The sequence below is a fragment of the Chiroxiphia lanceolata genome, chromosome 18, assembly GCF_009829145.1.
Source record: "Chiroxiphia lanceolata isolate bChiLan1 chromosome 18, bChiLan1.pri, whole genome shotgun sequence".
NCBI lineage: Eukaryota > Metazoa > Chordata > Aves > Passeriformes > Pipridae > Chiroxiphia > Chiroxiphia lanceolata.
The window spans coordinates 7,621,534-7,644,983 of NC_045654.1; the positions used below are offsets into that span (position 1 = coordinate 7,621,534).

General features: G+C 54.5%; 2 protein-coding genes across 2 annotated transcripts; one reads left to right on the forward strand and one right to left on the reverse strand.

Moving 5' to 3' along the window:
* Positions 1 to 1,708: 1,708 nt before the first annotated feature.
* Positions 1,709 to 14,367, reverse strand: MVK (mevalonate kinase). The gene is made up of 10 exons (XM_032706074.1): positions 14,258 to 14,367; positions 13,874 to 14,021; positions 12,789 to 12,936; positions 11,594 to 11,749; positions 8,621 to 8,724; positions 7,764 to 7,809; positions 6,874 to 6,964; positions 6,349 to 6,465; positions 3,491 to 3,644; positions 1,709 to 3,185 (listed from the first exon to the last, which is right to left on the reverse strand). The coding sequence occupies exons 1-10, from the start codon at positions 14,333 to 14,335 to the stop codon at positions 3,034 to 3,036; spliced, it is 1,194 nt and encodes a 397-aa protein (XP_032561965.1). The 5' UTR covers positions 14,336 to 14,367; the 3' UTR covers positions 1,709 to 3,033.
* Positions 14,368 to 14,580: 213 nt separating this feature from the next.
* Positions 14,581 to 19,114, forward strand: MMAB (metabolism of cobalamin associated B). Its single transcript, XM_032706083.1, has 9 exons — positions 14,581 to 14,662; positions 14,848 to 14,967; positions 15,055 to 15,148; positions 15,258 to 15,315; positions 16,073 to 16,145; positions 16,897 to 16,994; positions 17,308 to 17,372; positions 18,278 to 18,337; positions 18,498 to 19,114. Exons 1-9 carry the CDS (start codon positions 14,581 to 14,583, stop codon positions 18,583 to 18,585), a joined length of 738 nt encoding a protein of 245 aa, XP_032561974.1. The 3' UTR covers positions 18,586 to 19,114.
* Positions 19,115 to 23,450: the final 4,336 nt, after the last annotated feature.

Here is a 23,450-nt window from a genome sequence, read left to right on the forward strand (position 1 = left end):
GGAGACACTCCAGGGGCGAGGCTGCCCTGTGCACTGGCTGCAAAGGAAAAGGAAGGTATTTTTACACAAAGTGTTTTCCTTTTGGTGCCAAGAAACACCAGTGACCCCCCAGCTCTCGAGGGGCCCCCACACTTGCCCTCAGCAGCCTGTCCAGGTTGGCCAGTGTGCTCCTAGTTCCTCAATCCATCCTTTAGGATGGAGCACATCTTCCCCTCCCCGCTCCTCTGCTGGCTATTAGAGGCAAACCCAGGCTCGTTAGTCTTTCTGCAAAGCTCATAATGTGAAAAATGAAGCTTGAGAAAAATTAGCCAAATTACCAGGCTAATCCTTCAGCAGCAATCGCTGCTCCGCTGCACATCCGTAACGTGGGAGCGGCTGGAGCGCATGGCTGTGGGGTGGCTGGGAGAGGAGGGATGATCCGTGGGGAGAACACACTCCACGGGGCTTGGGCTGGGCTCCAGTTCTGCTCCCAAGGCAGCAAAGTGCAGGAGAGAGGTGGCTGTGCCTCCTGCTGCATCCCCCGTGTCCCTGTGGGGCATCATTCCCATGGGAGCAGCTGCTCCTGTTGCCCATGGCTGATGAGGGGCAGGAATTGGGTCCCTGTACCCCAAACCTCAAGGAATCACAAGAGGTGATTGCAAGTTGTTGCAAATGAAGGGGTGATTCCCCCCAGAAGGTGGGATACATTCCAGACATCCCTGGATTATCCCAGTGGGTGTATGAGGCCCCTGCGAAGCCTCTGATGGAGCTGGCAAAGGAGGAATTTGGAAAGGAGGGAACGGGCACTCCCGTGCTCACAGATGGATGTGAAATCTGTGCTTACTTCCAACAGACTGGGACTGGCTCCAGGTGCTGATTTCAGCAGTTCTGGTCCCTGTGGCACAGGGAAGGCAGAGCCCCAGCGTTGGCGTGGGCAGGGTCCTGCTGGCAGTGCCACCCTGGCTCGGGGCCCTTCCCACAGCAGAGTCCCACAGACCCCAGCCCAGGGCACCCTCCTGCCCCCCACAGTGCCACACCCCTCCTTGGCCTGGGAACATCCCCCACTTCCACTGCAGCAGGGAGCACAGCGAGACGAGCAAACCTGGAGGAAACCTGCAGAGGTGTCTGGTTCAGGCTGGACATCAGGAAGAATTCCCTCATGGAAAGGGTGGTCAGGCTTTGGAAGGGGCTGTGCCCAGGGAGGCAGTGGAGTCCCCACCCCTGGAGGTGTGCAAGGAACGACAGAACATGGCACTCAGTGCTCTGGTCTGGTAACAAAGAGGGGGTCAGTCAAGGGCTGGACTTGATGATCTTGGAGGTCTTTTCCAAGCTCAGTGATCCCAGGATTCTGTGAGTTCCCTCTCCCTTCTCTCCCCCAGCCCTCGCTCCAGGGAAGGCAGTTAATGAGGCTCAGCCCCTGACGTGCCGTTTAGAAGCGAGTTTTCCCCGTGCTGGATTTGGCATTTCTTTGTACCAACCCTCACAAAGTACAGACACATGTAAGTGGTTAAAGTCAACACGCTCCCAGATACTCACATTGATTACACTGTATTAGAAAATAGTAAATTATTTATCAGCCTTTCTGACTTGTGATTAGTGTAAAGCCGTTCTTGGATGCAAATTGGAATTGTAATTAGACATGTAGAAAGCCAGCATCTGAGACCTGCTCTCCTGAAGCAGTGTAAGGTACTGTTTTCCTTTTGTACCCAGAATAATTATCAAAGAACACTTTGCACATAAAAAACCCCATCAATTTATTAAAACCAGAGACAGTTTTCCATGTGATCAGGGAACTAAAGCTGGTCACCACGATGCTGGGAGTTTAGAGCCAGAACATCTCAGGTTCTCACAGTTGCTTTTGTTACTCCTGGGCTGGAAGGGCAAGGCAAGTTCCACACCTCTGTCAATTCATTAGTCAGTTTTAAATGAAGCGGTTCTTGAGCAGAGATACACTTAAAAACCCACTTAAAAAACCCACCCCAGACAAAGAGAACAATGATAAAACCCCTCTGGCAGGTAGAGCAGAGACCACAGTCACTCAGAGTCAGCTCATGGCTCCCAGAGACTCCGGCTTCAGCCACTTCCCTGCCAATTCCCTTCTGTTCTGTGGCACGATTCATTAAAATTTCAGGAGTAAAAAATCCATTTACATTTGTGTAATAAGTCTAAATGCATTTAGGTTTTAGAGTTTGCCAACTGCAACTTATGGTGAGCTTTTGAGGACGTGGTTTGGGTTTCTTTCCCCTACTTAATTACATCAAAGTAAACCCAACACCAGGCAGGGTCAGGGACGTGCTGGTTTAAGACTGAAGCGTGAGAGAACAGTTATTAAAAGCAGAAATTTTAAGCCTGCCCTTGCCTGGAGTTGCCCTCTTTGCAGGTGACAGGTGCTGTTTGAGCCAGACCTTGAGTCTGTGAATAAAAACAGAGCCCGACAACAGCACTCTGCTTATCAGCCCAGGCAGAGATTATGGAAAAGAGTGAAAACTGATAATTTCACTGGAATTGTGCTTTATCTTGCATTTTAATTACCCAACTCTTAATTAGTAGCAGTAAGAGCCGTATTAAAGGTTTCCTCTCTACTGTGAATTGGAGTCCAGAAGAAACAGAGATCTGAGAGTCAACCCTCAGCTGCCGAGATGCTCATCACCCAAAAATGTCAAAGCACATCCACCTTGCCAGCCCCCTCCACGGGACACCAGGGAGGAAGGAGACACCACATGCATCTGAAGCAGCAAAGTGTCATTATCCTGCTGGAATCCAGCCAAGCCCCTCTTCTCCTGCTCCTTGGGATTAGCAGAGCAGTTGAGAAAGTAAATTCAAACCAGGATTTTGAGAGCCTGGGTCAAACCCACACCTCACCCAAGAGCAGGCAGGTGCTCCCGGGTCCCCATGGCAGCCCCAGTCCCAGTGACAGCAGGCTGAAAACCGGCTCCACATCCATGGGTAGAGGCCCTCAGTGACACAGGAGAGTGGGGAAGAAGTTTCCAGGCATCCAGGCACACAAAACTCCGAGCTTTGGTGCCAAGGGTTCTTCTTGCCAGAGGCAGCAGCTTAACTCTGGGAGAGCATGTGCAGCACTTGGGTGTTCAGAGAGGAGAGGGAGTGCAGGGTCACCCCAAGGGCCCCGATCTTGGTCTCCCAGCATTCAAATCCACAGGCACACAAGTCTTGTTTGGCTGCTTCCACGGCCAGTGGGGAGGTGTCTGCCAAGAGGAAGGCAAGAGCAGCCAGTGAGTCAGCTGGGTCACCGCAGGGAGAGCAAAACAGGCCATGGCACCTTCAAACACATGGCCCCTGGTACGGGGCCAGCGCCCTCAGGGCCTGACACACATAAATGAATGCCCTGAACCACCCCTGGATGACACACTGCAACCCACCCTGTACCAAGACATCCCACTCCATCCCTCCACAGCCACACCAGGGCTGGCAGTGATCCCTCTGCCCCCAAAGCTGAGCCCCCCAGGGCCATGGGGAATGTGGGAGGATGCCCGGGGTGGCAGTCACTGACCTGGTGGCAGCAGGGTGATGGCACAGCCGCCCCCACCAGCCCCAGTCAGCTTGCTGTGCAGTCCGTGGGACGCAGTCACCTGGCACAGTCTGTCCAGGGACGGGTGGCCAACCCCCAGCACGTTCAAGTGGTGTTGGTTTATGTCAAAGAATTCCTAAAAGCAACCACACAGAGATGAGGTGAGCACATGTGGAGACAGAGGGTCTTTACAGAAGTGGTAGAGAGGCGCAGGGGAGCTGCCCTACCTTCCAACCATCCCGTTTCTGCCAGAAACTTACCCACCAGCACCAGACAACAAGGTTAGGACAGAGTCTGAGCCTTGGGCTGCTCATCTGTCCCTGTCCCCCTCACACATTGTAGAGTGACAAGGGTACAACAGCTCCTGGACCTCCTGAGAAAACCCTGATCACTGCAAGCTGCCAGCAGACATTTATTGCAGAGCTCTGTGATGCTTCCTGACTCCTTTCCTCTCCCTGTCACACGAGTGTTGAGCAGGAGGCTGTGCAAGGCCGCGGGAAGGGCACTGAGCCAGCATCTCTCATTCCTGGCTGTCCCCCTGCCCTGCCCTGCCATCCACCCAGCAGAGCTAAATCCAGGGACTTTTGACATGACTGAGGCACCACTGCAGAGGCCACACAGAGGTACCTCCCCTTGTTTGCTTTGGGCAGCACTTCTCCTCCTCATGGGCAGGGCCTGGGCCAGGAGCCAAGGGGCCTCTTGGCAGCTCCACACTGGGAATCTGGCACCCAGCTCGAGTGGGGTCGACAGAGTCCTTCCCTCAGGAGCAGCACAGGTCACCCTGTGAATGCACCCCCACGCTCCTGGCAGCACTGTGAGTGCAGCCCTGCCCTCTGCCCCAGCCAGGCACAGACCTGCTGCTCCAGAGAGAGCTGCCCCAGCAACCCCAAGGGATGGGCAACACCACAGAGCTGGGAGTTACAGCTTCTTTCCTCCCAGTACAACAGGTGATGGATTCAGAAACAGAGGGAAGGGCTTGGCCTGTGCTCAGAGTAAGTCTGGAGCAGGGCCAGGAGCTGACACTGGACCCCAGGTACCACAGGGCCATCATAGCTCATCAGCACCAGCAGCAGAGGAAGGTTGTTCTCAGCAACACCACTCTGACACCCCAACTCCACCACCTCCAAAGCATGTGGTGGCTGCTCCCAGAGGCTGTCACAAGACAGGGGACACAGGACCAGTCCCAGAAAGGCTCCCTAACAGCAGCCCTGTGTCCCCTCCTCCAGCCAGTGGCCAAAGCTCTTACCTGTCTGCAGCTCACAGTGAGCCAGGAGGGATGCACAGGGGCACATCACCCTCTCTCAGCTCCACACAGGTCTCCTGCCAACACTACAAGGAGGGGACAGTGCAGGAATAATCCCTCTCCCCCTTCCAGAGCATTTCTGTCCTGTTTAAAGAACAGCAGGGAGAGGAAGGAGCCAGCAGCACACAGAGCACAACCATCACCCTTCTCGGCTGGGCTGGACACACGTCCATCCAGAGGCCTCTTTACATGCCTGAGTGAGGGCACAGCACTGTCTGTGATGATCCAAGACACCTGTCATCTCCTGATCCAAAATCTGCCAGGAATCAGATGACAGCTTATGACACACTAGACTAGTTCGATGGGTCTAATACAGCACTGGCCAGAACAGCACATTTCAGAAACAGCCAAAAATATATATTTTTATATATATGCTGCATATAATCAGCAGGGCCTCTGAGGGCTCTTCAAGCACAAGACAAAACAACAGATTCAAGACAGGAATCTGCTCACTGCAGAGCTGCTTCCTGGGTGTGGAACACAAGGATGCTTTGGCATCTTCCATGTGAGGATCTCAGAGCACAACTCAAATTATCCCCCCTCTTCCCTGTGCCCCAATACTTGCAACAGCCTGAGGACATGGAATTAAGGGGAAGAGCGGTGTGAAGCTGTGCTGTGAACAGACTCCAGACCTCCCCCAGCTGATGCCAGCTCAGTCCACCCTGATGGGTACAGGATCCCACCACCCTCTTGCAAAGGGAGCAGGACTTTGCCACGAATCCCACAGGAGACCTCTCACAGCTGCGGAGGGAACAACCCACCAGCAAGAGCAAGGACGAGCAGAGTCCTCACAGAAGAGATCCAGATGCCAACAAAGATCTGCCTTGCTGGTACCAAGTGGCTCCTGACTGTCCAGGTTGGCTCCCAGGGCCAGGCCAGGTTTGGCTCAGCTGGGACACACATCGCTCCCCCAGGCACTGGGGATCAGCATTACAGCACTCTCAGCACTTCTTCCACTCGGAAGCGTGTTCCTCCCCCCCAGCAGCCACTTCTCTGTGAGCAAAGCCAAGACAAACAGATCTTTGCGTGCACCTCATGCATCACTGTCAGGTCAGCTCTGGGCACAGCTCTGTCTGTCGTTCTCCGGAGCCAGGACGAGCACAGGGCACTGGGAGCTGGCTCAGAACCAGCCCATCACAAACCAGTGGCTCTGGGCTCCCACTCCTCACTCCAGCCCTGGCAGTGACAGAGCAGTTGTTTCACAGTGACTGCCAGAACGAGCACGGCTGGCCCATGGCACAGACATCACAATTCTTAGGGAAGGGAAACCAACCCTCCAGAGCCACAGGTCCACAGAGCCCCAGGCTCACTACCCCCGTTCCCACCCATAGCTGTGGAGAGGCAGCAGCAGCAGCATATTGTGTCTCCTGGCTCCAGGAAGGGCATTAAAAGCAGCACACACAGACCACGGCTTCGCTCGGAACTGAACATTTCCTGCCATCACATTTTTTTTTTTCTCAGACCTAATGTTCTTTAAATGACATTTTGATGTTCAACAGCAGCAGTGTCTAAAAATACTGGCGAACAAGCCCCTTACCTCCAGCACAGGGTAATACTCTGGTGATGGATTTGCAGGCATCTCTTCCAGAACACTTTGGCACTCCTGAGAAATGGCATCGATGGAGTCCAGCACCGGGTTCATTATTGCAGGGAACTGAGGAGGGGGGGAAGGAAGAGGTGAGACACTGGCCTTCCAAAGCACTGGGATAAAAACCAGTCCCAGTCTCTCTGAGCTGGGCAATTCCTCACCCCATTTGGGGCTACTCATTCACAGAGCACCCCACTGCAAGGCAGTGCTGCTCCTGCCTGCAGAAAATGGAGGAAGAGAGGGGAAGGCCAGAGGAATGAACTGTTCTTTTGCAAACTGGTGATTTTTGTGGCAAGCCCTGTTAATGCTGGAGAAAAGGAGGAGATGAGCTGAACCCCCATTCCCAGGCAGCTGGGTTTTAGGCAGTAGACAGGAATGCAGCGACCACAGGAGGAATCTCCCAAAAGATCACTGTGGGAGCTACAGTCCCACATGAGGGTTATCTCCATGCCCACAACCATGCAGGTGCTGCACCTTCAGGATCTTCTCCTTGACCCCAGCCACCAGGACCTTGGTGCTTCGAGGGACTTTTGTGTTGGTCAGCAAGATCCTCAGCATGGGCACCCTGAAAGCAACAGGAGACAGAGAATCCCAGAGTGGTCTGGGTTGGAAGGGACCTTAAAGCCCATCTCATTCCAAGCCCCTGCCATGGGCAGAGAATATCTCCTGGCCTCTTTCCTTCACAGTTCCCAAGGCTCATTCTGCCTCAAAAGGCCTCTTTCAGACACCCAAGATAAGGAGACCCATTAGTTTTACAAAACTTAAGCAGGTGCTTCAGTGCTGGGTTCAGGCTTTTTCCTCTTGGATACAAGGAACAACTGTACTAGTACTATAAATAGGACTGTAATGTATTTACTGAAATCCATGGTTTTCAAGCAAAATTTTTCCTTTGAAATCCTCTCCATGAGGGTAGCCAGCAGTGGCCATTAACTGCTAATAGAGCAATTTCATGCACTGTGAAAGATTTTAATGGAGTCAGATTATCCTTGGCTGGCAGGAGGCAGAGGGAACACGCAGGACCCAGATTTCTCTCTGCCAGTGGGTTTTCCCCCCACCAGGTAAGCACAAAGTTCCCCCTCCCCACAATGTCATTTGCTGCCAGGAGCAGATCCATTCCTGCTGCCCATAATGCCATGAAATTAATATTGATCCTCTGTGCTGTGTTCATCTAATGTCAGATAATGACCAAACGTTTCATTGTCCCCCCCATCCACCCCAAACCAAGGCAACACTCAGGCTGCCCACCCCCAAATGTGGCTTCAAAGCCCTTCCCACGCTCCAGCCACCTCCCATCATCCACCCAGAGCCTCCCTGACATGTTCCACCCACCGTGTGTGAGGGTTATTTTTAAACTCCAATATTACCTCTTTAATGGTGTGATTTTTCCTGCTTGGTATCTCAGGGCTCCACCTAAAGTAAAATACATGTATTGTCTCGGCACAGGGCGAGCACAGAGATAACACAGGAGCTCTTTCATCCTCAGAACCTCACCCAGAGCCTGTGACAGTAATTGCAAGAAACACCAGCTAAATGAACCATGTTCTCCAGCAGCACGAATGTGCCTCACCCTGCTGCCTTAATGAGAGGGTCTGGCTGGACGTAGTTAACCCAGGGCCCTTCCCTTTGCTCTCCTCTACTCTGGGATCACATCAAATAATTTTTTAAAAGGCAAAGAGTTTGGCCAGCAGTAAATCTTCCCTGAAAAAAACCAGAATCCAGCAGCGCTTCCCTGGGGCAGAGCCAAGCACAAGGACTTCCATGGACTGAATGGGTGAGCAGCCATCCTTCAGCATGGAATTTCATTGTCCAGAAGGAATGTCTCACTTGGCTCCTACCCTCACAGAGGCACTGCGATTAGGTCTCATTAGAAAGATTATTAACAGTCTCCAAGGACACTTTCAAAACACTGGGAAGTCTCTGCTAATTGAAACTAAATGACAGCTGTCCAACTGCATTTTCTCCAGCATTATCCCTGGGACGGGATTAGGCTTCTTTGTTCCTGCCAGAATGTTTAAAATATCAGTTATTTGTGGTGAGGTCTCTGCCCCATGGCACCTGCCCGGGGGACACAGAGCCCTGGTGTTCCTGCAGCCAGTCCCCAACATCCCAGCTGGCTCCAGTCCCAGCTCACAGATGGGGCAAACTGAAGGATTCCCTCTGCTCTGAATGAAACAGGGCTCTGGATTTGGGAGTTTCTGTGGGGAGCAGCAAACACACCTACCCCAGGTACCAACAGCATTATCCACACCCGATGGATTGCCATGGATCACCCGCTCCCCTTGGAAGGCCCAGCTGTTAATCAACGTCAGCTCTTCTTCTGTCCACCTGGAAGGCAAGAAGATGACCCCAACACACAATTACCCCAGGCCAGTGTGAGGGAGGGAGCAGATTCAGGGAGATCAAATTTAACAGGATGCAAGTCCAAACCCATCCCCACCTCACCAAACACATTGGAAAGGCTGAAGGAGTTGGGATTGTTCAGCCTGGAAAAGAGAAGCTAATAATTGTGGCCTTCCAGGACCTGAAGTGGCTAGAAGAAACATGTAGAGAGACCATATACAAGGTTCAGGAGTGACAGGACAAGGAGAATGGCTTCCCACTGCCAGAGGGCAGGGTTAGATGGGATACTGCAAAGGAATCCTTCCCTGTGAGGGTGGTGAGGCCCTGGCACAGGTTGCCCAGAGCAGCTGTGGCCACCCCATCCCTGGGAGTGTCCAAGGCCAGGATGGACAGGGCTTGGAGCAACCTGGGACAGTGGAAGGTGTCCCTGCCCATGGTAGGGGAGTGGGATGAGATGATCTTTGAGGTCTCTTCCCACCCAAACCATCCCACGATTCTCTGATCTTGGTGTGAGATCCTGCTCATCAACAGGAAGGACAGTGCACCTACAGGAGCAGAGGGTGAGAACAGAATGGTAAAAGCTGCATTTCAGATGTGCAACTTCAGCCCCTGCTCACCAGCTGCTCAGCTGCAGAGCCTCCCAAAATTAGTCAAAAAGTGTATCGGTTCTAACTCCACCATCTCCAGCAAATACTTTGATTTTTAGGGATTAACTCCAAACACTTGAAGCTGCGCCAAGTGCTGGCCCAGGGAGCACAGAAGGGAAGCAGACACACATCCAGAAGGTGTTATCCTAAAAATCACAAAAGCAGGTTTTCTGTCGTCTGAAAAAGCAGTCACACAAACTGGTGAATGCTTTGGGAGTTTAAATGCTGGCACAGACTTTGGTGCTGGGTCAGACTCACAAGGATCAAGGCCCCTGACTGAACACACTAATTAATGGGCTGCAGAAGCAGAAAAAAGCAACGGCAGAGCTGCCACTTACAGAGCAATTGCTGGCTGTGACTTCAGAGATTTCTCCCCCACTGCCTCCCAAAACCCTACAGCTTCCCACACATCCCCTTCAGAACTCACCAGTCTCTCAAACCCACTTGCTCCCTCCACACTGAAGGATTCTGGCACCTCAAGGGAAGCTCAACACCCACAGGGAGCCAGCTGAGCCTCCTGCACCCTGCAGGGACACATTTACCTCACACAGGGCCCCAAATCATGGAATGGTTTGGGTTGGGAGGGACCTTAAAGCTCATCTCATCCCACCCCCTGCCATGGGCAGGGACACCTTCCACTATCCCAGGTTGCTCCAAGCCCTGTCCAACGTGGCCTTAGACACTTGCAGGGATGGGGCAGCCACAGCTTCTCTGGGCAACCCGTGCCAGGGCCTCACCACCCTCACAGGAAGGAATTTCTTCCCCATATGCTACCTAAGCCTACTCTCAGTTTGAGCACAGAGACACACCTCTGACGCTCCTTGCACACAAGCCTGCTCTACAGTCCATTCAACAGGTCTTTAGAATAAAACAGGTATTCCATGCTGGAGCACAGGCACAAATACAGATTTTTGGAAAAGCCTCACAGAGTCTTGCAAGGCAGAAGTTCCAAGAGCCACCTGCTGTGTGGAAGCTGTTTCCCTTCACTCCCACTTCCCCGGGCTTCAGCTGAACGTCTTTATCCATCTCCACACACCTTGCATCCCACTTGCCAGTACTTAATCTGTGGAGCACTCAGAGAACAGCTCCCAACTCCACAACTCCCAGACAGGAGCGAGGTTTGCTGTAAACCACTTGTTTTTAATCCTCTTTGAGAGGCTGCGATTCCTCCCGACACAGGAGCCATTATATCACGCTGTTCTTTTCTTGCCACGTTAAGCAAAAACCCTCTGAAGTCTGACACCCCCATCTCTCACTCTCCCCTCTGCGTGCCAGCTGCAAGGAAGGAATTATGCTGGATCCACGCTGCAGCCAAGGGAATGAATGAAGACATCCTGGCTGCTCCAAGTGGAGCTGCCCTTTCAGTTCTCAGTGTGGGAGATTTGCCCAAGGAGGGGGGACAAACTGCTCCCTCCAAGAACCTGTTTCTGGGTCAAGCTGCAAATTCCGGTTTAGAAGCAGAACACAGTCACAACCCCCCATTGCCATCTCATTCTCATCCCACACCAAATACAGCCAGAAAAGGCTGCACCTGGCACAGGGAGCACAAGGAAGTTCTGCCCCCCCCCAGCTGTGGCACACAGCTTCAAACAGAGCCTCCTCTCACACAGGGCACAGCACACCAGGCCTCCAGGGCTGAGCTCCAAGGGCAGAAGGAAAGAAACTCTCTTTCACCAGCCACTGATAAAGGGGAAAGACAGGCAGGAGATCAGGAGGAAAAGTAGCACACACAGAAAAAAAAAAAAATCCATGGGAAATACAGAAAACCCAGAAAGGATCCTGGAGGACTCAAAGCAAAACCTGGAAGATGCTCAGAGACAACAGAGGAAATCGAGGTTAAAAAAATTCAGCACATTAAAATGTGGGTTTTATTTGCTTGGAAAAAAAATCAAGTTTTTTTTTCTCTGTTTAACTACGTGTATGTGACACCAGACAAGGGAAATGGGGTGAGTTTTATGACATCTCTGCATCCAGCTGCTCTTATCAGGAGAAGCGAATGATAAATGTGATTTCAGGTCAGGGCTCTGGGACAGGGTTGGGAACACTAGGCAGAGACAGGAAATGGGCTCAGGGTGCCACTGCTGTGGTCACAGCCAAGAGAGAGCAGGAGAGGTGGCAGTGCCAGAATTCCTGGAGGTAAAAGGAAAGATGGGGCAGAAGGAGCAGAGCTGTGGATCCCAGGCAGGGAACCTTCCCCAGTTCCTTACCTGGCTGTGGAGTCTCCCTCCTGCAGTGGGCAGGAGATGGCCCCACACACCATGAGCAGGGCAGCAGCCAAGCACACGGCATAGGCAGCACTGGAGCCCAGCCCTGCTCCCGTGGGCAGCTCCGAACACACCAGGATGTCCACACTCGGAACGTCCCTGGAACACAGACACACAGGAATGACACAACCACCCCGAATTCCACCCTGAGACAACACTACAGAGGCGAAAGAGGCCAACTGGGACTGATTGGAGGGAAAGCTGGTTGAAAACTGGCAACATCAGCACACATATCTGACACACAGGGGCTTCAGGAGGGCTCATTCCCCAGTGGAGTGGCCTAGCTAAGCCTGAGACAAAGCCTTGCTGAGCTGGACCCATGACTGGCACAGCTTGTCAGGCTGACAGCAGGGACACTTGGTAACTAAATACTTGAGCAGCATCAAAAAGAACCCCTTCAAAGATTGCTGTGAACGTGATTTTAAACATATTTCTAAATAAAGCATAAATATCCCAAATCTGTAATTGTAGTTACATCCCACTGGAGCAATGGACTGATGGGAAGACGGAATATGAACACATCTCTGTCCCTCTGCTCCACTGAGCACACCTGGGTTGTGCTACAGACCCCAGACTGAAACCCTGGAGCTTTTCCCTGTGGGTGAGTGTCAGAACTCTGTACTGCTGGTCTCAGAGCTGTGACAGCCCCAGTGCCACCAGTGAGCAACTCCCAGACTGCAGGGCCAGCCACGATGCAGCTGCACTTCCCAGTTCTTTAACCCTTGGTTTCTTTGATGTGAATACTGAAGTTGGGCTCTGACTTGGTTTCTAAAAGCCAACAGGGCTGTATCAGACTGACCACCTGCCCAGTCACACCAAGAGCATCAATGGTGCTGGGCAAATTCGGAAACTGGAACAGCCCTGAGTTGGGAGGAGCTGCCATCTGGAGGGAGGGATGTCTGTGTTGTGACTGTGGGATGAACTGCTCTGATTTAAGCCCCTTGATGCCTAAATGAAAACAGGCAATTTCCAACCCGCCTGCCCAGGGCACTCACCCACCCAGAACCCAAATGAAGTGAGACTCCTTGTAATTCCTTATTTTGCCCCAAGGATTTGTTTTCTCCCCATGACTTCGTAGCAGCAACTAATGGTGAACAACACCCAACAGGTTTATTTTGGGGCAGGAGAAGAGCCTTACCCATACTTAGCTGAAATAGCCAGGCACATGTACAGGAAGGCAAGGGTAGCAAGGCTATCAGGATCTGAGGCTTCAGCAGCAATTCCAGCAAACTCCCTCAGTGCATCCAGCTGCTCTAGGCTGGGTGACTTAGACTCCTCAAAGTCAGCTATGGAAGCAAGCAGGGGAGAATTTAAACACTTAGAAACCAGGGAATTGTTCAACTGAAAGCGTTATTTACACCACCTCCTGTTACAGTAGGCAGAAACAGGTGGAGCCGATTTTAGGTTCTACCTCAGGGTTCATGATAAAAATCAAAGCAAATTCTCCACCAGCCACTCCGAAATCCAAGTGTTTCCACCTGCAAATGTTTCCTTGGCTACACTTCCCAGTGATCACTATGGAGAACTAGGGAAGTCACAAACTCTTCATTAAAGAACATGGATTCTGGAACTGGGATATTCTGGGGCTCTATCCAGTACAAGATGTTGTAGAAATTCCAGTCAGGGCTGGTGTGGGGCAGAAAGGCAGGAAATGGGCCCCCTTATCCCTGCCTTCCTCAGGACCCCAGCTCTGACCAGCTCCAGAGAGACTCCTTTTTGGGCCCCCATCTGCCACACCCCTGGATATAGTCCCCGCCTGGCTCCTGCCTGTGTTCCAACACTGCCTGAGCTACAACAGCACAGGAACAGGTCCCTGGGAGCCTGAAACAGGAGGGTACAGACACTGAAGGGGGCACACACAGACACCTGAGCACTGGGGGGGGTCACATGGAGGAAGAGTGCGGGGACAGGTCAGCAAAGCACACACGCTGAGCAGGGTCAGAGACAGTGAGGGAGACACTGCAAATAAACACGTGGAGGGGTCTCAGCACAGTCAACCTATGGGAGTCCCAGCACTGTCATCCCATGGGGGGTCTGCATGGCTACCTCATGGGGGGGTCCCTGCATTGTTGCCTCACGGGGGTCCCACCACAGTCACCCCACGGGCGTTCCTGCACGATCATCCCACAGGGGGTCCCAGCAGGGTCACCTCACAGAGGGTCCCACTGAGCAGCACCGAGGGCGTCTCACCCCGCCCGGGCAGCGCTTCCTCCCCAGCCTTGCCTGCGATCCGGCCCCGCAGGGCCCGCAGCACGGGGGTGTCCCAGCTCCTCTGAACGCCGACCCCGGGCAGACAGACCCGAAGCCGGCCCTCGGCCCCGGGCCGCAGCCGGAGGAACGTCCGCAGGTCCAGCGCCACGGCCAGGGCCACCTGCGGGGGGAGAGCGGAGGTCATGGGGTGTCGGGCAGCGCTCACTGAGACGGGCACCCCTGACCCTGCCCGGCACCACAGCCTAGAACTCAGTACCCCTCACCCTGCCCGGTTCCCCTCCTCTTGTCCGGGTTCCCTTCACCTCCCCCAGCCCCAGCCCCCGGTCCTACTCCCACCCCCGCCCTGCCGTGCCCCCTCAGCTCCCCCAGCCCCCTCACCCTGCCCGTCCCCCTCACCTTGCCGTGCACCACCGCGTGCTCCCCGTGCACAATCACCTTGCCCGGCGCCGACACCACCAGACTCCGTTCCCACATCGCCGCCACCTTACGGCCCACGCCGACTGACAGCCCCGCCCACCAATGACAGCCCCGCCCACCCGTGACAGCCCCGCCCCCCACGGCCCAGCCAATAGCCGCGAGCTCTGCGGGGGCGGGACTCGGCGCTGGCCAATGGGGAGGCGGCGGCGCGCGGTGGCGCGGCGCTGGGGTGAGGGCGCGGCCGGGGGGCGGGACGGCGGCCGCGCAGGGTCACGGGGCGGCGGGGACGGCGGCCGGGAGGGATGTGGCGGCGGGCGGCCCTGGCGATAGCGGGCCGGGGGCTGCGGGAGCCGCTGGGGGCGGCGGGGCGGCGGGGGCGGAGCGGGGAGGGCAGGTGAGAGGGAAGGCCGGAACCCCGTCACGGTGTCGTTCCCCTCTCACGGCGTGGCTCCCCCACAGTGTGTGTCCTCCCCTCACCGTGTGTCCCCCCGGTGCCGCTCCCCATGGTGTGTGTCCCCGTCCACCCCCAGTGTCCCCCCCCCAATGTCCTCCCGCTCCTCTCTGTGTCCCCCCACCCCACGGTGTGTCCCCCCCTCACGGTTTGTGCCCCCGCAGCTCCGACCGCGATGCCCCCGGTCGTGACCCCCCGGCCCGGTCCCCGCGGATCTACACCAGGACGGGGGACTCAGGTAGAGCCCGGGGGGCACCGAGGGGGCACCGGGGCAGGGCCACCCCAGACCCCTGAGCCCCCCCATCCCCCCCCGCCTTTCCCAAAGGATTCTCCAGCACCTTCACCGGGGAGCGGCGGCCGAAGGGCGACAGGATCTTCGAGGCCTTGGGAGCCACGGACGAGCTGAGCTCGGCCATCGGGTAACTCCGGCCGGGAGGGGCCGAACTCGGGGGGGTTTCATGTGGAAAATCGTGTTTTTGCTGATTTCTCCATTCCCAGCTGACTCTCCTTTTTTTTGCTCTAACCAAGGCTGGCTGGTGAGTTTAGCAGTGAAAAGGGCCACACCTTTGTTGGACAGCTTCACAAAGTGAGTATTAATGGTAATCCTCACCCAGTGCAGTCACTGCATCTGTGCTACTGAAACATAAACTCACAGGAATCCAATGCATTTAGTCTTTAAATAAATAAATAAATACTTAAGACTCCCTAGATTACTCTCTTAAGAGGTAATTTCTTTAACCAAGAAGGAAAGTGGTAGATCAGGTGATCAGTTATGGGCAGCAGACTCATCTCTAGGTTCATTCAGAGTTAAGTCAGATACACATTATGGACACAGGTTTTGTTGTCACAGAGCCTCGGGTTTGAAATGGGGTCACAGACTCACATGGGCACAGCAGTGACATAGGTGGCAGCCTGTGAGTTTGGCTAATTAACTTTGCTGAGCACAGGAATGCAGAAGGAGCTAATCAGAGATTTTAGGAAGATTTTCCAGGCTGCCTCTCCCATATCCCAAGTTGTGAAGATGCCCTCTGTGGAGGGGGACACGGCAGTGCTGTCTGCAGCTTGTCCCTGCTTTCCCAGAGGTTTGGGGTCCTGCCAGCCAAGGAGTTCTGTGGGCGCTCCCAGTGTCCTGCACTCAGCCAGGCTGGTTTGATGTGCCAGTGAAAACAAGTGCATGTGCTAATCTGGCTTCTCAAGCAGCATTTGGGGAGCACTTCCCTGCTCCCTCTGCAGCAGGCTGGGGATGAGGCACAGCAAGGGTGGGATCTTTGATCTTCCTCCCCTGGTATGTCAAAGGTGGGGAGTGACAGCACTTGTGGTTTCTGTCCTGGTGCCGCGTGCAGGTCCAGTGCATGCTGCAGGATGTGGGCTCCAACCTCGCCACCCCGCTCTCCTCGGCCAGGGAGGCTCACCGGAGTAAGTCCTGCCTTTTCCTGGGATGGCAAAAGTTGGGCACAGCCTGGAAGGGTTTGTGTGGGTGGTTAGATGCTGTGCAGTGTCAGGGTGTTGGGTGAGGCACAGGGAGAAGCAGCTGGGGGGGCTCATCCTGGAGAAGAGGAGGCTCAAGGGGGTCCTTATCACTCTTTACAAATCCCTGATAGGAGGGTGGAGCCAGGGCGGGTCGGGCTCTGCTCCCAGGGAACAAGGGACAGGACTAGAGGAAGCGGCCTTGAGCTGTGCTAGGGGATGTTCAGACTGGACATCAGGAGGAATTTCCTCATGGAAGGGGTGGTCAGGCATTGGAAGGGGCTGCCCAGGAAGGTGGTGGAGTCCCCATCCCTGGAGGTATCCAAGGAATGACTGGACGTGGCACTCAGTGCTCTGGGCTGGGGGACAAGGTGGGGATCGGTCACAGGTTGGACTCGATGATCTTGGAGGGCTTTTCCAACCCAAATGATTCTGGGATTCTGTCAATCACACACGTTCCTGAGTGCTGAGTAAATCACACACAGTCCCAGCAGCTGCTGTGCTTGTGGCACTCAAGTGATGTCAGGTGGCCTGAGGCACTGGCCCAGCACCCACCCGGCCCTGCTGAAGCAGGAGGAATTTTTTGGGATGCTTTCTTAGGACTTGCTGATCCAAGGAAAGCAAAAATAGATCTCTGTGTGTCGACTGAATCGTTTCTGAATCACTTTTTTTCAGCTGATTCTCCTTTTCCCCTCTGCAGAACGTACATCTTTCAGCGAGAAGCCGGTGCTGGAGCTGGAGCAGTGGATTGACAGTTACTCGGAGCAGCTCCCTCCCCTCAGAGCCTTCATCCTGCCCGTAGGTACTGCCTGTGCCTCTCACCCACTGCAGGAGGCTCACTCACTTCCTTAGTGGAGCCCTGCTCCACCACTTACCACAGGAAAACAGGTTGGGAGGCCACTATTTCCACTGACAAATGCCAAATAAAAGCAGAGAGGATTTGGGAGTTAAATTTCCCCATCCTGCTGCACTCAGATGTCCCTCCCCTTGCCTGGCCATGGCACAGGGATCAGTCCCACGTGCGTGAGAGGTGCTCAGCTTTTCCAGGGAGCAGAGGGGGGGGCTGTGCTGTTGGTGCAGACACTGAGGGGGTGTTTCCTTGCTGTTCCAGTCCGGAGGCAGGAGCAGTGCTGCTCTCCATTTCTCCCGAGCCGTGTGCCGCCGGGCTGAGAGGTGGTGAGTGCTGTGCTGGGGCAACACTGGGAAAAAGGGATGGGGACACTACAACAGCAGCAAACCAGTGCAGTGGGAGCCACCAACCAGGGCTGGGCTGCACTCAGGGCTTGAGCCAAGCTTTTATTTGTTTAATCCAGTTCCAGGGGTGCAGGCGGCACAGAGCCAGACTGTGTCTTCCCTCCCCTCAGCTGGGTCATCTGAGCTGAGACAGCACAGACAGGGTTGTGTTGAGCTGCAGTTCCGTGCTCAGCTCCTGTCTGGTCTGATAAATGTGGGAAGGTGGGGCACTGGCAGGTGAAAGATTCAGGGAAGCTCTCAGTGGCTTAAGGTGTCCCTGGAAGTTTTCAAGGCCAGGTTGGGCAGGGTTTGGAACAGCCTGGTCTAGTGGGGGATGTCCTTGCCCATGGCAGGGGGTGGAACTGGATGGGCTTTAAAGTCCCTTCCAACCCAAACCATTCTGGGATTCTGCACCCCCATCCAACCTGGCCTTGGACACTTCCAGGGATGGGGCAGCCACAGCTTCTCTGGGCAACCTGTGCCAGGGCCTCACCACCCTCACAGGGAAGAATTCCTTCCCAATATCCCATCTAACCCTGACCTCTGGCAGTGGAAAGCCATTTCCCCTGGTCCTGGCACTGTAGCCCTTGTAAATAGTCTCTCTCTGTCCAGTTATAGCCATGGATGAGTATCCTTGAAAGAGCAGAGCTGGGAGCCTCCGGGACACTCACAAGCATTATTGGCACCATTTATGTCCCCCAGATGCTTCTGGGGAAGCCAACAACCTTCACAGATAGAGTGGGGACCCTGGAGGAGGTTGGGGAGTGAAGGGGCTCCAGCAAATTACAGCCCTTTGTGCACTCAGAGCTGGAAAGCTAAACACTAATGTTTTCCTTTGCTTTTTCCAGCGTGGTTCCTTTAGTCCAAGCAGGGGAAGCAGATCCAAATGTGGCCAAATATTTAAACAGGTAAAAAAAAAATATAATCCCAAACCCTTATTCTGTCCTACTGAAGCATTCCTGATGATGTTCCCACAGTTTTGGGAAATAACTGCGGGGTTTTGCCTCCTGAGAAGCTTCTGGTATAAGATCTTTGAAGTGGTTTTCCTGCTTTTCCTTTGGTTTCCAGGCTCAGTGACTATCTCTTTGTCCTGGCACGTTATGCTGCAATGAAGGAAGGGAAGGAAGAGAAAATATATATAAAACCTGAGCCATAGCAGGGAGCTGGAATGTTTATTTCCTTTATCATGGGAAGATGAATCCAGCAGACTGATTTTGCCCATCAAGGATGGGAAAGAGAACAATCCTGGACTGGAAGTGGGATCTGCCAAGAACTTCCAGGTGAAATAACCACGACCTTGTTGATAAATCCTAAGAGGAACAGAATCACAGAATATTCTGAGTTGGAAGGGACCCAAAACCAGCTGTTCTGTTCACTGGGCCTGGTCCACACATCCTGTGTGGCAATGGTACCAGAGTCACGGCTGCTCCCAGGCTGGAGTTGAGGCAGGAAAATTCCAAGAACACTTTGGAGATGCCTTTGTTTCCCTGGGCAGCGACAGGTGCTGTGGGAAGGCCTAGACAGGACTCTGAGGAGTGAAGAAAACAATCAGGTCCTCTGTGTCAGTCACAGTGCTGGTGTGGAGGAGCAGCTGGAGGGATTTGGGAATTGTGTCCACAGCTTTGAAATAATAAATGTGAACTTCCTTTTACCAAAGGGCCCTAAATTGTCACACTCAACACTGAGCCCTATGTGCTTTTCTCTTCCAAGTCCCTTCCGATCCATCAGCCTCGGCTGGAGCTGAGCTGTGCAGATTTACAGGAATGCACCAGGAATTCCTTGGCTCTGGCTGCCTCTTGTTGTGCATGTGAGGAATGTCTCTTGTGCTGACAATCCAGTGCATCCTCTGCCAGCAATGGGGCTCACAGGATGGAGGGGTTCGAGGAGGAAAGGCCAAATCCCAGGGTCATGCTGGGGTTGACTCTGGGTGGAGCTGCCCCTCAGAACAGGGACTGGCTGGGGGAGCAGAGCCCTTGGGTTGGCACCCCCAGGGCACTGAGGTTGCAGGAAAAGGGGTTGGGATGAGGAGCAGGGCCCTGGCAGTGCCTCAGCTGGGGGTCTGGGTGAGAGGGGCTGACACCCCGAGGGTTGGTCTCACACCCCGCAGTGTCCACGCCGACTTCAGGAGTGTTTCCCCACAGAGCCCCCAGCAGAACAGGCTGGAGCATGGGCTGGAGAACATTCTAGAGCTTGGAGAACCTGGCTGCAAACATCATGAGAGCAGAACACTGCTCAGCAGAGAAGACATCCTCTGTTCCAGCTTCCCAAGAGACTGAACACTCCTATTGCACGTGTAAACACTGACATTCTAGCAGCAGTGTGAGCTCACACCCACCCCCATGTCCTGCACAAAACACACACAATTCCAGCTTTGCAGCCAAGTCCAAGCCCCTTCCAGCTTGGAAATATAATTGGGAAGAATCTATGTAGGACCTGGTGGTCTCAGTCTTCCCCCAGGGAACGCTGTGGGCTGCAAGGAGGTCATGCTCATCAAGGGCTTCTCCACTAAAGTGGAGGCAGCTTTTAAACCCATCCTGCACCTTCCCCTGTTCAATTATTTGAGCAGAAACAACTTTAAACTTGTTCCCAAAAGAGCCCCCGGCTCTGTGTCCCTTTTTGGCAGCGAGGAACACCCAGCACTAACAGATCCCCTGTCTCATCACTCACCTGGCTTTTAAGCAGATATTTCATGGCTATTGTTAATGCACATTTTTCATGGAGTAATTTTCTGAGCCTCAGCCTGGAACACATCCCAGTGACAAATGCTCTAGATTTGGATGGTCCTGTCAGCTTCAGTGTCACCTCAGCCATTCCCCCAGTGCCTGCTCCAGACAGGCCATCCAGGTTTATGGGAGCTCTGGCTCCAGGAGCGTTACTGAACCTCAGGAATCGAGAGGCTTTTCAAGTCTAATTGAATAAAATCCTTTGCAATATAAATTCTTCATGAATGCTCCATAAATCAGCTCTGGGAGGGATTTATAGTAGTTCCTTTTTTTTTTCCAGCTGGGAGAAGAAATCTCAGTACTGGTTTGGGACCAAAGCTGGCATTGTTTGGATTGCAAGGAGAAATAAATTTAGCTACTACGCTTTAATATGATGGAGAGATTAAATTTATTGAGGTGCCCCCAGCAGCCCCCCTCTCCCTCTCTATCCACAGCAGTTGTTTCTGGGGGGCTGAGGCAGAGGGAGACTGGTGCAGAGTTTGAATTTAGGAGGGAGCAGAGACAAGGCTGAGTGTGGCCCAGAACTGGGCCAGGAGCAGACTTTCTGTCCTGAGAGTGTCTCTGAGGTCACCAGGGAGCCTCTGGCTGTTACACTGAGGGGCCTCAGGCTGAGGGAGCTGGGGGGGCTCAGCCCGGAGAAAAGGAGGCTCAGGGGGGACCTTCTTGCTCTCTGCAAATCCCTGACAGGAGGAGGGAGCCTGGGGGGGGGCAGGTCGGGCTCTGCTCCCAGGGAACAAGGGACGGGATGAGAGGAAATGGCCTCAAGCTCCCCTCAAGGGGACATTCAGGTTGGGCATCAGGAGGAATTTCCTCATGGAAAAGGTGGTCAGGCATTGGAAGGGGCTGCCCAGGCAGGCAGTGGATTCCCCATCCCTGAAGGTCTCCAAGGAATGACTGGACGTGTCACTCAGTGCTCTGGGCTGGGGGACAAGGCAGGGATTAGGCACAGGTTGGACTTGATGGTCTTGGAGAGCTTTTCCAGCCTCAATTCTGGGATTCTGTGACTGCTCAGACCCTGGTGTACCCTCCTCCCTGTGCTGGGAGCAGAGACCAGTGGTGGGGACACAGGGTTGGAGCAGGGACCTCGTGCACCAAGTCCCAGCGTGGCCAAGCTGCCCCTGCCAACGATCCCACGGCACTGGAGGCCAGTGAGGCAGCAGGAGCAGAGCCACTACAATGAAACACGGGCTCTAAAACAAATAAAGCTCCTCAGCTCTGGGCTGGCATTTGTTTTTCCAAGCTCTTTGTCCCTACCCAGCAAATCCAGCCCTACAACACAGGGATTCTAGTGCCTGCACCTCATTAATATAACGGGGGAGGCAGATGCTTTGTCCGTGCAGTGCCCAGCCACATTCCTGCCTCGCAGGGCGCCTGCTCCCGGGCTGTGCCGGAGCTGCCAGCACAGACATATGTTGCTAAGGGTCGTTTATTCTTGTTTGTAAAATGTATGGCTGCTCCCGGCTTCCACACTGTCAAAACTGGAAGAACTGGCCCCAAAATCTCTTGCTGCATGATTGGATCAGACGCCTGTACATCTGTTAACGCTGTAGGAGCTGTAAAACGGAATAAGTTGTGCTATAACTCAAGCCCCTCGATTGCTGCCGCGACGCGGGAGCAGCGGAGCCGCTGCTGCTCCGCCAGCAACGACACAACATTCATTTGGCCAGTCAGATGTAAATTTACACAAGGCAGCGTTTCCTCGGCCAGTGCACAGAAGGGAGGAGGAGGATGTGTGTCCCCACCTCGATAGGATGTGCTGGACTCCTCAGCTCGGTGAGTTTTGGGGTGCACAGCCCCAGCAGTGGGAGCCAGCAGCAGTTCTGTGCTTCTCCTCTAGAGCTGGGGGAGCTGAATAGACCACAGCTCCACCAGGTCAAGTCCTCGGCACTCACGGGCCCCTGAAATCCCCATTTAGCCTGAAAATGGTCCAAGTAAAACCCTCCCCACTCAAACAGGTCGTGCTGCAAATAAGAGAAGCCCTGGCTGGGAAGGGCAGGTACAGTTATGGCACCCCAGGGGAAGAACCACCATCCCTGCCCTGGACAGGAGCAGGTTTGGCCTGTTTGTGTGCAGGAAGGGGCTGTCTGGGCCCCTCAGCTCCACCTGTGCTGCACCCTGGCCCCAAGTGCCCACCTCAGTGCTCATCCCAGTGCCCCATCCCTGCCTCTGCTGCTCCACAGGGCAGGCACAGAGAGGCAGTGACAGAGGGAGGGCTCAAACCACCCCCAGGGGAACCTGCAGAGGGTCTGTATTGAACAACTCGACCTTAGAAACAGCCACAAAAGCACTTTTGTGAGCACCATTTCAGTGCCATTTACCCAGGTGTGGCAGTGCCACACGGGTGTGCCCCCTCCACCACCAGGGCACTGACCTGTTGCAGGAACTGCTGCACATCTTGGGAAAGGTGAGCAAACAAAAACAAGTTGCAGGAACATCAGATCTCGTTCTGCTCAGGGATGTGGAGACCAGAACAAGGCACACACTCCTCCCTCTCCATCTCAGCCTGTAAACAGCCCTGGAAAAGGGTGCAGGCCAAGAGGTTGTGCAGAATAGGGGTATCAAACAGGGAATAGCAGTCTGTGGAGTGTGGGGCTTGGGAGAGCCTGTAGGAGCAGGAGAGGAGCAGCAGAGCAGCTGTGTGCTCCCAGACCCCCTGTGCCCACACAGCAGCCGCCGTGGCTGGGACACCCAGCTCTGCTCTGTGCCAGCACTGCTGAGGGAGCACCAGCCTCCAGTGACCACTCCCAGCTCCACCCCGGGCAGTGCCCAGTGTTTGCACAGTCCTAGTGCCCTGGATGGCCATGGTCCCACCTCACCCTTGGGATGCCCCAATCCAGGCTTGGATGCTCAGCCCCAGGCTGGGATGCCATGAGAGCAGGCGCTGTGCAGGCCTGCCTGGCTGCTGCCAGCTTTCTGCCTTGGCAGCATCTGCTGTGGGGGCTCTTTTTGCTCTTTCTGACAGTGCCAGATGCCTCTGTGTCAAAACAATGGCACTTGCACACTGACTGGGAGCCTCTCTCTCGCTCCATCCCTGCTCCCGCTCCTTGCGGAGCCCCAACGCCCACGGGGCCGGCCCGGGGCACCACGGGCACAGGGAGTGGGGCAGGAGGGCTCCAGAGCAGGGACAGATGGGCAGCAAAGGGCCACAAGGTCACGCATGCCGTGGGGGGAAGCTGGAGCAGCAGCAGGCACAGCTCCTCACTCCTGCCAGAGCCAGGCCAGGGGAGAAATATGGAATATTGTTATCAACATCAAACCCCACATTGGCTCCAGTGGCTGAGCCTCAGGGCTGTCCCCC